Source organism: Cokeromyces recurvatus, assembly GCF_025118155.1.
Source record: "Cokeromyces recurvatus strain NRRL 2243 chromosome Unknown BX663scaffold_15, whole genome shotgun sequence".
Classification (NCBI taxonomy): domain Eukaryota; kingdom Fungi; phylum Mucoromycota; class Mucoromycetes; order Mucorales; family Mucoraceae; genus Cokeromyces; species Cokeromyces recurvatus.
The window spans coordinates 237,477-253,685 of NW_026251401.1; the positions used below are offsets into that span (position 1 = coordinate 237,477).

General features: G+C 30.2%; 4 protein-coding genes across 4 annotated transcripts; all 4 read left to right on the plus strand.

Moving 5' to 3' along the window:
- The first annotated feature begins 1,093 nt into the window (after window positions 1-1,093).
- Window positions 1,094-1,958, plus strand: BX663DRAFT_543587 (uncharacterized protein). Its single transcript, XM_051530850.1, has 4 exons — window positions 1,094-1,176; window positions 1,241-1,489; window positions 1,546-1,671; window positions 1,735-1,958. The coding sequence occupies exons 1-4, from the start codon at window positions 1,105-1,107 to the stop codon at window positions 1,924-1,926; spliced, it is 639 nt and encodes a 212-aa protein (XP_051382101.1). The 5' UTR covers window positions 1,094-1,104; the 3' UTR covers window positions 1,927-1,958.
- A 4,900-nt stretch (window positions 1,959-6,858) lies between these two features.
- On the plus strand, window positions 6,859-8,547 carry BX663DRAFT_455665 (uncharacterized protein). Its single transcript, XM_051523845.1, has 3 exons — window positions 6,859-7,386; window positions 7,455-7,487; window positions 7,545-8,547. Exons 1-3 carry the CDS (start codon window positions 6,972-6,974, stop codon window positions 8,429-8,431), a joined length of 1,335 nt encoding a protein of 444 aa, XP_051382102.1. The 5' UTR covers window positions 6,859-6,971; the 3' UTR covers window positions 8,432-8,547.
- Window positions 8,548-9,347: 800 nt separating this feature from the next.
- BX663DRAFT_570483 (ER-golgi trafficking TRAPP I complex 85 kDa subunit-domain-containing protein) lies at window positions 9,348-12,933 on the plus strand (the record flags this gene model as incomplete). Its single annotated transcript, XM_051532121.1, has 5 exons — window positions 9,348-9,631; window positions 9,708-11,431; window positions 11,500-11,741; window positions 11,816-12,191; window positions 12,257-12,933. 5 exons carry the CDS (start codon window positions 9,348-9,350, stop codon window positions 12,931-12,933), a joined length of 3,303 nt encoding a protein of 1,100 aa, XP_051382103.1.
- A 2,729-nt stretch (window positions 12,934-15,662) lies between these two features.
- On the plus strand, window positions 15,663-16,052 carry BX663DRAFT_511808 (uncharacterized protein; the record flags this gene model as incomplete). The annotated part of the gene is made up of 2 exons (XM_051527933.1): window positions 15,663-15,884; window positions 15,942-16,052. One exon carries the CDS (start codon window positions 15,663-15,665, stop codon window positions 15,882-15,884), a length of 222 nt encoding a protein of 73 aa, XP_051382104.1. The 3' UTR covers window positions 15,942-16,052.
- Between the last annotated feature and the right edge of the window lie 157 nt (window positions 16,053-16,209).

The following is a 16,209-nucleotide window of genomic DNA, read 5'->3' on the forward strand; positions in this document are numbered from 1 at the left end:
TAATGGTATCTAATATTGAATAGGATGACGATATTCGAATAATGGTATCTAATATTGAATAGAATAGATAGTTTGTATTGTAAAACACACACTGGTTAGGTTAGTGGTTAATAATAGAATATCAACTTTAGATTAACATTAACTGAAGGCTTAGTGTCAAGCTAATAATGATTATCATTTGTTAAGGAGGAAGCTATTAAATTGTAGTTTAATAATAAAAAAAACAGAAAGAAAAAGGGAATTTTTATACATATATATTATTAGAATCATTGAAATTTGAATCCTTGCTGACTCTTATGAATGTTAATAACTTCTCCTTTATAGTTAAAATATATAGCTATATACATACTCTAAAGCCATTAATGAATACTATTCATAATCAACTCTAGCAAAAGTTTAGAGAAGCTTTTGTGTATCAACTAACTAATAATGAGAACTAGTAAATGTATTATAATATATTCTCTCTCAAGAAAACATGATAATAATATCTAAAGGATAAATTATTTTGGACTCTTGTAGTATTGATCTTTCGCTTTATTGTTATAAAATAAACTATGACTTGTATTAATGTAGTGTTTATGCATAATAAACAAGTCAAGAATTAGTTACTATGAACAACGTATTTCAAAAGATATACTTATAGCTGACTATGTATTCATATTTGATATTTCTGATTTATCAGCCTTTCTATAGTACTCTGAAACAAGAATGAAATGAATACTAGTAAAATTAACTATTCTATCTGGAGCATGATGACATAGAAAGGAATTAGTTGATATATTATTAGGAGTAGGTACAATTAGATATTTTCAATGTTTAGCTATTCACTATTTTTTTTTTAAATAAATGAATGAATACAAGATTAAAGATATGAATTTTAGACAGTTGAACGAGGAGAAAAGCAACTTTATCTGCATTAAAGATTAGGATAGGGGGGGAATTTATTTTAAGGTAATATAGATTAATAAAGAAAATTCAATGATATTTGATACTATACGACTGCATAAATTTGAATGCATTTCATCAAGAAAAAGAATAAGCCTTTTTTTTTTCTTCTTTTATTCTATACTCTTTGTATTAAAGTATTATTATTATTATTTTGTTATGAAAGTATTACATTGTACTTATAGTAAAAATAAATTTGCAGATAAATATACTCTTGATTTAGAAGGATTTGTAAAGTATATTTTTTTATATGTTCTAAGAAACTAAAAATAAACACTTATAAACATACTTATAGATGAGTCCTCGTGAATTCACTACAACTATAAACACTTTTAATACAGCAGCATGGCGTTATCCTCCTCCAGTATCTATAGGAAGTAGCATCTCTCATACTGTATTTGTTTGTTTGATAATCGTGATCTTTATTTCATTGATGACTATTATTCGTCAAACTAACCAAATGGAACTCATTTGGATACCTCCATTCTCCCTTTTAGCAATTATAATAATTATCATTTATTATAGACATAGACAAAGATTTAAAGTAAAACAAAAGAAAATAAGAATACATGCATATTTAAATATATTAATCTTCATTAGTTTGAAAGCGCTATCACTCATTTATGTTCTTGTATGAATGCTATAGAAAATGTTCGTGGAATCAATTTTAGATTAACTTTATTAACAACTGAGCAAAAATGTTTAACTCCACAATCCATCTCTTATGTAAGAATTTTTTTTCTTTTTTACTACTAACATGGCATATCTATGTACTAAACAATAGAATAGGCAATTACAATTGAATTCGATGAACGCTATAATTTATTGCATCATTTCTTTAATACAATAACTTCATCTTCTATTTTACCTTCGTATAGTACAAGCATTTCTATTTCTTCACCAGAAACGATAACAGATGATATATTAACTAAGCCTTCAAGCGCTTATAATCCTAATGAAAAATATTCCTGGATAAACTAGCATGTATTCCTATTACATTAAAAGAGAGAGAGAGAGAGACGGAACGATACACGACTTCAACTATCATGTCCAGGCACATATAAAAGACTTTTTTTTTTTCATAAATGCATGACAGCAATTGTTATTTCCTTCCCCCTTATGTTAATTAATTATCTCATTACATACATAATAAAAAGAAATAACAAGTAAACGGCCTAATTTTGTTTTAATATGCATATACGTTTAACATATTAAAATTTATGAAGAAAAAAAAAAAAAAAAGAAAAAAGAAAGCCCTTCCACAAACTTTATTTTGAATACATTGAGTGAAAACAATGCCAATGGACTGTACTTTATCTTTTATTTTAGTTACTCATCTTTGTAATACAAAACATAATACACTAAATAAGAAACTAATGTATCTGGCTGTTCTTACCTTTTTGAGACTATCTAAATCGAGTAATAACAATAAGTTAATGTATGGCTATAGAGGGCATAATGATGGGCATAGTGCTCACAGCGCTAAATGGTGTATCTGGCTTTTAGTATTTGTTATATCATGTTTATATTTTTTAAACCTTGACATATATTAGGTTAAACTCTGTTATGTGGCAGTATTCCTTCGGAGCACAGCATTTTATGTCATACTAGTCAGATCCGGTACTTGCAGTAAGCATGAGTGTACGCCCTGAATTGATAATTGCGATTTCATATTAGTTGTTTACTTCTTCAGTACTAAAATTGTTAAGCGTTAAGTCAGATTTATAAATGATAGTCTTTTGACTCTCTATTATTCTTTTGCATAATATAAAACTGACAGTGAACTTGTCTGGTCATATTATGTTATTAAATGAGATATCATTGCTTCCATTTTATACAAGTTCTTCAAAACTAAAAATAATAATTGAGATTAGTACTGAGGGTATCTAACTTTTTTTATATCTTATTTGTCCTCCCCCCAATAAAAAAAATAGAATATGACTATATGAAAATGTTTCAGCTAGTTTATATATGATTCCTTGAGCAAGAAAGCATTTAATACATTTACCAAAAAAAAAAAAAAAAAAAAAATGTGATAAAATGCTAATGTAATAAGGGAAATAAGAAAAGATTTGATAATTTTGGTAATATGATAATATTTGCATATCATATGATGCGCCGTTGATGTAATCCTCTTCAAATTCGATTCATATAGTAAGCAGAAACGGCACAATCTTTTCGAGCGATTGTGAAAGAAATTTGAGGAACGCATGAAAATTTTAATTTCTCTTGTGGAGGTTAACTAAAATCTGGTTATTTAGTCATTTAAATCTTTATTATTTACTTTGCTAGTATTTGCACTTGGTCAAACTGTCTCTCTATGGCATGTTAATTTATAATACTATTTTTCGGCAATTACACGCACTGCTTGGCGATTCAGATTCTATATAATTACGTAGTACGGATTAACATTTTTTTTTATCTAATTTTACACGAGATTAACTTACTACATTGTAAACGGTACTTTGAGTAAAACATTAGACTATTTTGAAATTATTCTAATATAGAATTAGAGTAAATAATGGACGACTCGGTGCAAGCTTCTGCTATATATTGACTAGCGCTACTAACTAAAACGGTTCAATATACTTCATTAATCTGCCTGTCCTTAAACTAATCCAAAGTAACTATAAAAAAAAATATCAACCAAGTATTGTTTAGTTGTTGGCCTTTTGTTATTGATTATTTAATAGAGAGTATATGAAAATGGTTGATGGAAAATATGATTTTGGACAAGCTTATCATTTCTATGCGTCAAAATGAGATAATTTATAAAAATGATTTGTTCAACATCTCTGAAGACTATAACAATTTTAAACTTGAAATTATCTATGTATCGGTCATTGATGAATTTATATGGCAGTTGTAGGTTTTGTATTATTGTTTACTATTTTGTTGAGCACAACGAAGAATGCCCTAGTCTTTTGTATTTTTTTTTTTTTTTCACATTAAACATTTCTGTCTGTTTTCACTTTTCTTTTCTTTTTTTTTTCTACTATTTTCTTCTCTTTATTAATATTAGCACATTGTTACTTTTGCTTTCTGCTTGTACCAACTATTGTCATTATAAATATAAATATATAAATAAGAAAAAAAAATATAAGGATATGACGTTTTAAAAAATTCCTGTACATATCTTGATAGACTATCTCGAGTTCATAACGAGCACTTGAAAAGATTTTTTTTTATAATGGTCCGCTTGATGTACTAACGTCAATACATATTACATCTAAGGGAAAAAAAAAGCTATAAGTTAGTATCTATTTAAAGATATAATCTGCATTACCTATTGGTATTGGCAGTGTCAGTTGGTAATGTTTGTTTCCTTTCATAAATTGATTATTTTCTCTTCATACATATATATATATCCTATTAATATAACAGAAAAGGTACCTCCCTAAATACATTGGCCTTGCATAAAAAATGAAGCAAAAGACGGCAATTAACAATGCTGAAAATTACCGTTAGTAGAGTATTTATTAAGAGACGTTAGTTTAGCTAAAATTAAAATTTGAAAAGGCTAAGTATCATTAAAATTGCTAGAGAACTAGAGAGACTAAAAAACTCAAATTAAGCTCAAGGATATAGAAAATACAAATGGTTATAATAAAACATTAAGCTTAAACTAATAATATGCTTGCACTACTGATATGTATGCATATTCGCTCGCATATATTATTCAACTTTTATTATTAGTTGTCTATTGTGTATAAAAATTACTCCTATTCATACCAAAGAAGGCAAATGATAACGGGTTTATTGTGAATAGGCTACTACACGAAAACTCTTGGATTGAATAAGCTTATGAATTTACTGATTTGTAGCAACTTTTTTTTCTTTTCTTTTCTTTTTTTTTTTTTATTATAAAGGACTCTGAATCCAGTTCAAGGTAGTGTCGATCATGTAGTCTATGCCTGGAAGACATGTAGAATATTACAGATGTCAATATTTTGAGTGAATCTTTTCCTTGAATAAAAAGCAATTAAAACCAAATATTTCCTTGGCCAGTATTAAAAGTTGTTTTATATATATGGGTTTATAAAGAACAGGTGTTTACTGAAAGATGTTTTAGGAAATAATGTTGTCTCCAGGGGGTGGGTGGGGATGCAGTTAATAACGTACTTATTGTAGAGTATAGCTCTATCGATTTTATTTTTTCACTTTGTAACATATAGCACAATAGCCATTAACATGTCAGAAAAGATGTTCAAATAAATGAGGAGTAAGCCCTTCAGGAAAATAAGCCTCTATCTATTTTGTCAAGCTTACCTTTATTCGCTTCTAGGTATGTTATTCAACAGAAGCCTCTCTCCTATCTTTCATACTAGGAGTTAATAAAATGTAATATATTGGGTTTTCTTTAAAAGAGCTACCTTACTCTTGTATTCTAGCAATTATAGTCACTTTAATTACAATAACAGGTATTATTAATACATTTATATATTGTCCAGACATAGGTATCAATAGATGTATGTAGCTTTCTTTAAATAATATTAATTAAACTTATAATCACGATTTGTTTATAAGCATAATACTGAATCAAGATATATAAGAACAATAACTATCATAACAGACTATTTAACTGAGATCAAGCTGTATATTTAAACATCTATTCTACTAGATAAACGTTATTTATGTCAGAAACTAAGCTTTTATTTATATTCTTTATTACTTGACAAAGCATACATTAAAAGGTGATGTTTTAAAAATTATATATATATAAATACCCTTTAATGGTAAAATGAAAGGAGAATTAGAATTAGAAGTATTTTTTTTTACTATCTTCTGGATAGTCAATATTCGATTAATCATTTATAGTCTTTTTTTTAACAAGTTCTTTTATCGTATCTTTATTGTTAAGAATACATTACTAATAAAGAAAAGGAATAAACTATCTACTATCTATTTGAGCAATACAAGTAAACAATATATGACCGCAATATCATGCGAAAACTGTCTAACACCAAATAGCACCGAGTTTTTAATATGCTTAAATAATAGTGTTATAATCAAAAAAACAAAGTACAGCATATGGAAGTCTTTTAGCCAGATGTTTCACCTCTTCCCAAATAACATATAACTTTTTTGTTACCTGGAGCGATGTATTTCCCTTCGAGTAAAGCCTTGAAAATTTACTTATCTTTATGCATTGGATTAGATATTATAATTGACTGCGCATACAGGTATAATGAACTTGTATTAAAAAAACTAATAAGAAAAGAAAATTAGGGTATAAAAATGTAAGCAACTTTACAAATATTTACTTTTGGATTATGAAATATTAGAAACCATCCTATTCTTCTCTCAAACGAATAAAGCTAATGCTTAGAAATGCTAATATCCGTAAAAAGCCCCCCCCCCTTGTAGGAAAAAGAATGACAACGATAATAAATACTTTTTATCCAGAAGAATAAACTCCATTGTACTAGTAAATAGATACCAATCATGAGACGAAAAGATAGAAGTGCTAGATGGATATGAATAAACAGATAATAAAAGTCAAGCCATTCAGGAGCATAGGTACTGCGATAATAGAGGATACAGTATACATATCCCTTTTTTTTTGTGATGAAAAGATAAAAAAGGAGGGAGTCATAGATTAATATCTTTTTTATATACAAAGACTATTGTCAATAAATATCAACTACTGTTCAGTTAAAATTGATTCTTTTTTCATGAACATGGCTTATTCATCCAATAATGAATCCAAAACCTCCAAAAAAAATAAATAAATAAATAAATTATAATCTAGGAACATCCAATAAAAAATGATGTAACGTCCAAAAGCGAAAATGTCTAAAAATAAAATCTGATTCGTCTATTTTTTTTTTATTTTTATTTTTATTTTCATTTTCATTTTCATTTTCATTTTCATTTTCATTTTCATTTTTTTTTTTTTTTTTTTTTTTTTTTGGAAATAGTCCTAATCTCAAGCGGAAATCCAGTATTAATAATTTTTTTTTCTACTGTTAATTTCCCTTTTTCTTTCTTCTCCCTTTTTTTTTTCTCTTTAATTTTATATTTATATGAGAGAACCTAATTTATATTTTCCTTCACAAAATAAAGCAGCAATTTGTATTACTTCTGCACTTTATGATCGCAGAGCTTTGGATTGTACAGCTACTTTACCACTTGTCAATTCTTTAACTCATCTTGCTTATTTAACATCAACATCTCCACGCATTAGAGAAATTTTATGTTTAGATGGAGGATTAGAAAGACTTGTTCGTATCTTATACCAAACATCAAGTAGAGCTGATCGACTTACTTTATGGAAATGGACACTTGCTTTTCAAAGTATAGTTAATATTGGTGTTAGGGGTACTGAACAAATTCGAAGCAAAATAGTAGATGCTGGTGTTATACCTTTTGTTTTAACTATCCTTGGTAATTTTACAAAATCTCATGAGATTACAAATGGGAAAAAAGAATTAAAAAAAGGTAATAATATATTAATAATAATAATTATTTATTATTATTTTAAGCAATATCATAACTCTTATTACTAGATTTAATTGCAAATATACATAAAGACCTAAAAGGTGAGTATAATAATATCAACTAATATATGTAGATGGTAATAATGAATTCATTACTAGATAATATATCAAATAATAACAATAATTCATCAATATCTACAGCATCTAATAATAATAATAATAATAATGAATCAATAGCAAAATCTAAATTATTACGTCGTTCTACCTTTCCTTATATCAAGATTGACCCCGCTCAGAGACGATATAGACGTATTCATAAAGAAAAACAAGATACCAAATTTTCTGATATTGAACATGTATTTCATCGAGAAGAAGATGTGCTTTTATGCTTGCAATTATTAGCTTATCTTTCGAAATATCCTCATATTCGTGATTTATTTCAATCTGCTTATTCTAAAAATGTATTTAGCGTAGTAGAGAAATTTTGTCATCGTCTTCATCAAGGTCCAGTCCAATATTGGGCAGGCGTTATAATGCGAAATGCATGTCGTAAGGATGAAACACGTGGTGGTATTCGACGTTGCGCTAACATGTCCTGTGGTAAATGGGAATCACAGCCTCGTGAGTTTGCAAAATGTAGACGTTGTCGAAAAGCTAAATATTGTTCGAAGGCTTGCCAAAGTAAAGCTTGGGCTGATGGTCATCGTTGGTGGTGTGTTGAAAGACATTCTTCTGTGGCTCATGATAATACCAGCACAGGTTCTGCTATTACAGCAACCGTTGCTATTGCTAATGTTACTACTGTTAATGGAAACGTTACAGGTGCTGATCAAGATGCTACTATAGTAGCAAACAATAATTCAGTTAATACTATAGCGACTACCAATGACCAACAACAAACAACTAATAATAACAATTTACCAACTCCTAATAGTCATGGTTCTTCTAGTAGTGGAGAATTACCTCTTATTGAACAAAATACAAATCATACGAGTGAAAGCTCTGATAACCGAACTATGCTTATGGGTGTACACATGGAATTATAAGTTTTATATATTATCTCTCCTTATTATTTTATGCATGTATTACATGCAATATATGGCAAAGTATATACCTTCCTGAAAAAAAAAAGTCCTTTACACACATTTTTGCTCTCCTTCTCTTCATTCTTTTTTTTTTTTTTTTTTTTTTTTTTTTTTTTTTTATATTTGTATGTATATCTGTATGTAACAAAGCAAAATGTATTTATTACAAGAAATAAAAAATATAATGTCTAATTATAAGTTGCTTGCTGTATATGTTATACACTCGAAAAAGGCGTCGCTTGAATTTTACTTTTTTATTTTTTTATCTAAGAATATGTATACTGTTTTATTATTATTATTATTTTACTTTTTCTTTTCGTTTTTTTTTTTCTTTTTTCATTTTTTTTTTTTTTTAAAAGAATTAAACAGCAATGGAAACTTCTTCCCAAAAGTCTACACGAAATATAATCCCACGGTCAATTGCACCTTTAATAGCAGTAACAGCAAGTGAAGATGCAGAAGAATTATGTAGAATTAATCACATCCCATCTTTTGCTGACTTCATTAAACCTTTTGGTGACATGATTGAAGGCCAAGGTAATCATAAAATGTATTTATCATTTTTATCTTATTTATTTATTTTCTTAATCTTTTTTTTTTTTTTTTTTTTTTTTTTTTTTTTTTTTTTTTTTCTAGTTACAACACGGGATTGGCAAGGAACTCCTATCATTATCGATGACTTTAATGTTCGATTTAAGTCTACTCAAAAATTAGAAGAACCCAATTATCAAGCAGTAATGAAACTTCTTCACGAAACAGTCAAAGCTAAAGGCGAACAATATAAAAACTTGATGGAGGAAATTAGAAATAAGCATGATGTAACAGAAAAATATCTTAACAGTAAGTTAAACAAAAGTCAAAATTGGCTTTAATGTTTATGAAATTCTGGCTATTAGCTTCTTTGGATGACTTAACTCCTTGGTATGCCGATTTTAAAAACACTTTTTTATCACTTCGGGGTATTACTGAATATGAAACCTTTGATCATCCAGTAGCTACGATGATCGTCATTTCTTCGACTAATCCTGATCCTGTCAGCACAATTATGCAACTCTATAATCCAAATGTACCTTCTTTTACGATTGATAAGCCTTATGTAGATACAAATATTCTGAGATATTATGTTGTACTTCATGATTCAAATCTTACAACACTTGAGCAGTAAGAAAACTAACTAACAACAATGAGAGTATATGTATTAGATATTGACTTCTTTTTCTGTTTTATGTTTTATTAGCTCTATGGCTGTATTTGAAAAGTTAAAACGTACAGTAGGCTTACATTGCTTCTTACTTAAAATAAATTCCAAGCCTAGAGATCCAACAGATAACGATAATATAGAGGATAAATCAGAGGATGATATTCGAGCTATTTGGGAAGAAGGATTAAGTGAAATGTATCATATTGAATCTATGTTACATTCATATACAGCTAATTTATCTTCAACTATGTCAATGGTTGGTGTAGATCCTACTGACAGTTCATCTACGTCTATTTCTTCTACTGTATCAACACCAATATCAGTTACCCCAGGTCATTCTCGTTCTGTGTCAGTCTCCTCCAACCGTAGCAGTAATAATAGCTCACCACTTCCTCCCGCTACAGTGATTCAAGGAACATCCATTCAGTCTATACCCGTTGATTTACTTGATGAAAAATCTGAAGACACATTATCTTCAACCCTTTCTCCTTTATTATCCGAAACGACTACAGTTCAATATGGGCGATGCTTAAGAAATGAAGATATCAATAATGTAAAAACAATGATTAGAGAATTTGTAATACAAAGTTTAATTCCCTTCATGGAACGTAATATCCAACACTGGAACGAGCAAGTTGCATCAGTACGTCGAGGCCTAACAGGACGTCTCTTTGGTGCTAGCCGACGATTCTTTGGCTCCTCCACGCGATCACCAGCACTACAGTCGGTACAAACAATATCAGCTCAAGGACCCAACGTGCCCTTTGGTGTCAACACAATTATGATATACCCTGCTTCTTCTCCAGAGGCCCAAATGCGTAAATTAGCCGACTACGCTTTTATGCTTCGAGACTATAAATTTGCATACACTATCTATGATACAGTTCGTCGAGATTATGCAACCGAAAAGACATATGCATATCATGCAGGTTCACAAGAAATGATGGGTATTTGTTTGTTAATGATGTCGCCATTGCAAACAAACAAAATGGATGTTGATCGACATTTCGAATTAGCTATACAGCAATACTTGGGACGATGTAGATCGCCCTTTCATGCAACACGAGCAACAATCATGTATTATGAGTTGCTAAAAGGACGTCAGATGTGGAAAGAGATCCCAACAGCACTTGTTCGCATGACGGGTGAGGACTCAGATCTTCGTTCAGGCCTTTTCCTTGAACAAGCTGCACATTGTTTTTTGAGAGCACATCGACCGATGGTACGTAAATACGGCTTTCATCTCGTTATGGCTGGCCATCGTTATGGTAAAGCAGGACAACGTTTACATGCTTATCGCGCCTATCAGATGGCTGCAGATGTTCTTGAGGGACACAATTGGTCATTAGCGCAATCGCATGTTCAATTTGCTTTAGGACGTCAGGCATTCCATTTAGGACGATTGAAAGATGCTGTTGCGTGCTTTTCAAACGTTTTATCTGATAATGTCAAACAAACAGCACAACAACAAGCAGCACACATGCGTGAATTTTTATTTATTTATCAACAATATACAGAAGCCGTAGGACTAAATCCTTTGAAAGCATCGTTGCCTCATTTATTTCTGCCAATTATTGATGACCGCGATATTCAGGTAACGTTATCTAATGCGCAACCAAAGACCTCTCAGAGGGAAGAATGGGCACATATGGAATTAGCATTATTAGAGGATAGTATTAAACATGGTTATATTTCAAGTTCTAAACGTGCTATGGCTGTTCAACAACAAGACGATCATCGTATAGTATGTGCTGTTGGAGGTAAACATATACATTTAAAGTGATAAAATTAAGCTAATCTAAAAAATATTATTGTCTTTCCTCATTAGAACCTGCTATTGTTCATATTGATCTATTCAATCCTCTTCAGATATCTATTTCTTTAAGTCATGTTATGTTGGGTTGTCAATATCAAACATCTATCGATGCTCAAGAATCAAAAATGGATACATCTGAAGAAATGCCGGAATGTAAACAGAAGCAAGATTCAAATTCTGATATATTTAATTTTGATTATTTTTCATTACAAAAGTTAGATGAAATAACATTAGAGCCCTTAGAAAAGAAAACAGTAAGTTTACAATTCATATACATTTATAAAAAAAAATGTGAAAAAAATATTCCAATCAAAACTATAATGTATAGATCAATTTAAAAATTGTGCCTCATCATGAAGGAAGTATTCAAGTGACTGGTTTACATTACACCTTAAATGAGCTTGTACATACATTTAAACCCTTCTCTAAAAAGGGAAAACGACTAAATAGAACAAAAGAAGAAATGATGTCTGCTACATACGCAGCTGACCGATCTTTAGATATACTTGTTACATCACCTATGCCCCTCTTAGACCTCGTATTCCATCATGTTCCAGACTCTATTTTATCAGGTGAAGTTATACAAACCGTTTTAGAGATTAATAATAAGGGAAATAAAGGGTTAACATTACTTCGACTGAAAACAAGTCATCCCAGTTTTGTTTGTGTCGGTGATCCTGAGGATATGGATAAAGATATTTACGGTAAGTAAAATGATAATATTTATTTATATTAAACATTAATATTGATAATCCATAATATCATTTAGCTGTAGATAATTCAACGCCTAATGAAATAGAAATTAACAATCAATTGTTTGATTCAAGTGTTGTTACAATCCCATTACCAGCTAAAGAACATAGTCATGAACATGGTATTGTTTTGCCAGGTGAAACAACTCTTGTGCCATTCTGGATTCGTGGTGATCGTATTGGAACGCATACATTTAAGTTTTTATTCTCTTATCAATCAAATGAAGATAATGTGATGATAGCACATCGTACATTACGATATACAATGCACATTCAAGTCCTGCCTTCATTAAAAATCAATGCCTTTACAAGGCCAAGTACTACAACTGTGAATGAATACATATTGGGTATTGAAATTGAAAACCTTCAAACTGTCGCGAGTTTCGACTTGACACAATTATTGATAGCAAGTCCCTCATGGTCTATATATCCACTAAGTATTGACATGACTTCAACTGAGGATATATTAGCCAAGACAATGATTCCACCAAGGCAGACCACTTTTACCTTTTATAAATTACGTCGAAAAATCGATATACAAGGAAATTATTCAAGTCCTGAAGCATGGACTTCTGAAGCACTTGGTGCATTGTTGAAAACGTCAGATACCAAATCTCAAAGATCTCCTCCCCCTATTCAACTTGAAATATCTAAGCTGTCTTTTGTAAGAAAAAATGCAATTATGCTTGTATAAATACATGTGTATAATTTATCCTTTTTTTATATAGAGAGAACATGATATTAAATTTGATTCAAATCCACTCAAAACATTTGCAATGAATTCGCGTATGCATTGGCGCCAAAATTATTTAGAAGAGCAATTTCCTAATATATCACAAGAAAACTATCATAAATTGTTTACGTTCTATTCTACAAATGACATTGATATTAGCTTATACTGGGATATACCAGAGCTGAAGCGACACGGTCATCATTATATTATTGGTATAAATTTAGGTATTCAGCAAAACCCTTTCCAAGGAACGATATCTGATCTTGTTAGCAAAACAAATAATCGTACCATGTTTGAAGCTACAGCAAAGGAGAGAGCTATGTTAATTAATAGCTTGACTCGGAATCATATGTTGCAAGAAGAAAGTCCTATTAAAATCATGGTCTCTGTGCCTGATAAACAAGTTCACGATTTTGATAAAGAAGGGTAAATAAATGTAAAAACGTATATAAAAATATAAATGATGGTACTAAACTTTCTTTTTTTTTTTTTAAAAAAAAACAGTCTTTTAAAAATACCTGTTTGTATTTCACTTATCAATTGCTCATGGAATAGAGCAAGTAACTATTTATTAGAACTATTGCCCTGGTCGTCAGATCAGCAGTCGAAGGCCCCAAAACAAAAATTGTCATCATGGAATCTTTATCCTTTCCATTGGACAGGTATGACTGTATTTTCTGGTACATTAAAACCTAATGAAAAAAAGGAATTACAAGCATTTGCGACATTTTATTTAGCGGGTGTTTATGATATCAATCGATGGAAACTGACTGTACGTACTACGGATGATAAAGAAGATTCTGAGGTCTTTATTCATTATCCTAGCTTACCTCAATTAATTACTACTATTAGTTCTTAATTCATTTAAATGAATGCATATATTTATATATATGTACACATACTTGTAATAATAAAATTTATAGTCCTGAAAAACCCTAAGCGAGCTTACGATATTTAGTACGCCATTATTAACAAGGTCGAATTAACAATAAAAGGAAGAGTTGTTTAAAAAAAAAGGGAGGGGGGTCATTTTGCACAATCTTGTGTGTACTTGCTTGGCTTCTGTGTTGATATCTCTGGATCGTGGCTTAATTCTTGCAAAGTCATTAACGTTTTATCTTGGCCACATCCTACTTTTAGTAAAGAAATTCAAAGATTGATTTTTTTTTTGGGCTTGGTGAATTATTTCAGAAAGTATTTGCTTAATACTTTGGAAATAGCTGTTCTATTGGATAAAGTGAAGATTTGAAGGTAAACTTAACAATACTCTATGGACAAATGTACAAGAAGTTGCATTCATGAAGATTCAGAAGCTTTTGTCTTCAGCTCCAATCCTAATCTTCAACAGCCATTTTTTACATAACATTGGGCTACTGACGCTAGTAACTACCCTATTGGCGCTAATCTATACCAAATCATTAACAGTCAAGCAAAATAGGAATTGATTTTATGGTTCGTTTACTTTCTGCTTTTGAAAGAAACTATTCGATTATCAAACACGAATCACTTAGTATCACACTTGCTTTTTTTTTTAAAAAAAATAAAATAAATCATCCATTTATTTATGAAAAAATCTCTTCATCTTATATACTGATAATAAAGCTCTCACTTTCCTCTATACTCAAACCAATTGCTAAATACTATGATGATCAATTGGTTTGATACAATTTTGTGGTTATGACTTTAACATTATTCGCAGACTTGGTATTCATTAATGCACCTCTAGATTCTTCATCGCGTCTTTTTTTTTCGAACCTGAAAGAACACTAGTGAGGGATAAAACTCCCAAAAAACAATCATTAACATTCAAAAATTATTAACAACGATGAGTCTATTTCTCACGTTTTGTATGATGATGTTTGTTGATTTAATGATACCAGCACTAGAAGAAAGATTAAATCTACTGATAAAAACTCATTTAGAAGGACATCGTGATGCTCAAGCTATGGTAACAGCTTTACATAATGAATGAATTCATTGGACAAAGCTTAAAGAAGATACTCTTGACACAGTAAAAAACTGTCCCGATTATCAAAACATGAATATCATCTATCAAAATCAATTTATGCTAATGCACCATAGGATCACATTTGTATTGATGCCGCTGGACCCTATAACAATATTTTTACAAGGAAATAACTACATCCTTCTAGTTGTTGGTATATTTACTAGATTTTGTATACTTGGAGCAATCCTTGATAAATTATCCTTAACAATAACACTTATGATAAGAAATATACTATCTATCTCTAATGGGAAGATCTAAAATTATCCAAAGCAATAATGGTACAGAATACGTAAATGAAATAGTACGACTTTATATTGAACACTCTGGTATCGACCATCGGCTTGTAACAAGCTATCATCCTCATGCAAATAGTATAGTCGAACACTGAGTGTTTAAAAACAAAGTCCATCATCTATAAACGTTTACACTGTCAAAAGAAAAACTCAAGGTGGAAGCTATGTATTGGTTGATGGTACAGGTCCACTCTTACCAAGAGACGTACCTCCTTCCCATATTAAAGTGATATCGCGTAAAGTTAAATCGGTCAATACTGAAACTGATACTTATGAAGTTGAGGTAGTAATCAACTATAAGGGTTACTCCTGGTAATTACTTATACTAAGTCAGATAGAAAAGGTTATGGCGAAAGCGATGATTACTTAGGAGTCTGCTAGTAATTTCCATGACTACTCTCTCTCTCTCTCTCTCTCTCTCTCTCTCTCTCTCTCTCTCTCTCTCTCTCTTATTAGAAAATATTGGGCACGTTGTAATGAATAAGCGCCTTCAAATGAAGCTAATCTTGTATCTACTAATGATAGACCTAATAATAATGATAACAATAAACGAAAGTGTCGTCGTAACAATGCTAGTTACAATTCTAAAAGAATCAAAATTTAAACATTAGCATTCGTCAATTAAATAAAATAAAATAAATATGTATATACTACTCCATCCTACCCAAGTATAATATTATTGTAGCCATCAACAACTTAAATGTTATTTAGAAACTAGACAAGAGTATTTATCATGAAAATATACAAACAAGCAATTTTATGCATATTAAAAAAAAAAAAAAAAAAATGCGTATATATTTCTTCAATTTTCCCAAATAGCTTGATAACTTTATTTTTTAGTGAGCGCAGTCACGTTCTTATTATCAATAAATATTCTATGAGCCTGTGTTACCTTCCATCAGCCATGGGAGGCACTATACAGACGGGGCGATTTTC

What these genes read in the sequence shown, in the direction of transcription:
- BX663DRAFT_543587 (XM_051530850.1), top strand. Translation starts at nt 1,105, where the DNA reads ATGAAAGTATTACATTGTACTTATAGTAAAAATAAATTTGCAGATAAA. An exon ending in CTCTTGATTTAGAAGGATTT is followed by an intron (nt 1,177 to 1,240) that starts GTAAAGTATATT and finishes ACATACTTATAG; the next exon opens with ATGAGTCCTCGTGAATTCAC. An exon ending in CTCCACAATCCATCTCTTAT is followed by an intron (nt 1,672 to 1,734) that starts GTAAGAATTTTT and finishes ACAATAGAATAG; the next exon opens with GCAATTACAATTGAATTCGA.
- BX663DRAFT_455665 (XM_051523845.1), top strand. Translation starts at nt 6,972, where the DNA reads ATGAGAGAACCTAATTTATATTTTCCTTCACAAAATAAAGCAGCAATT. An exon ending in GAAAAAAGAATTAAAAAAAG is followed by an intron (nt 7,387 to 7,454) that starts GTAATAATATAT and finishes TCTTATTACTAG; the next exon opens with ATTTAATTGCAAATATACAT. An exon ending in TATACATAAAGACCTAAAAG is followed by an intron (nt 7,488 to 7,544) that starts GTGAGTATAATA and finishes ATTCATTACTAG; the next exon opens with ATAATATATCAAATAATAAC.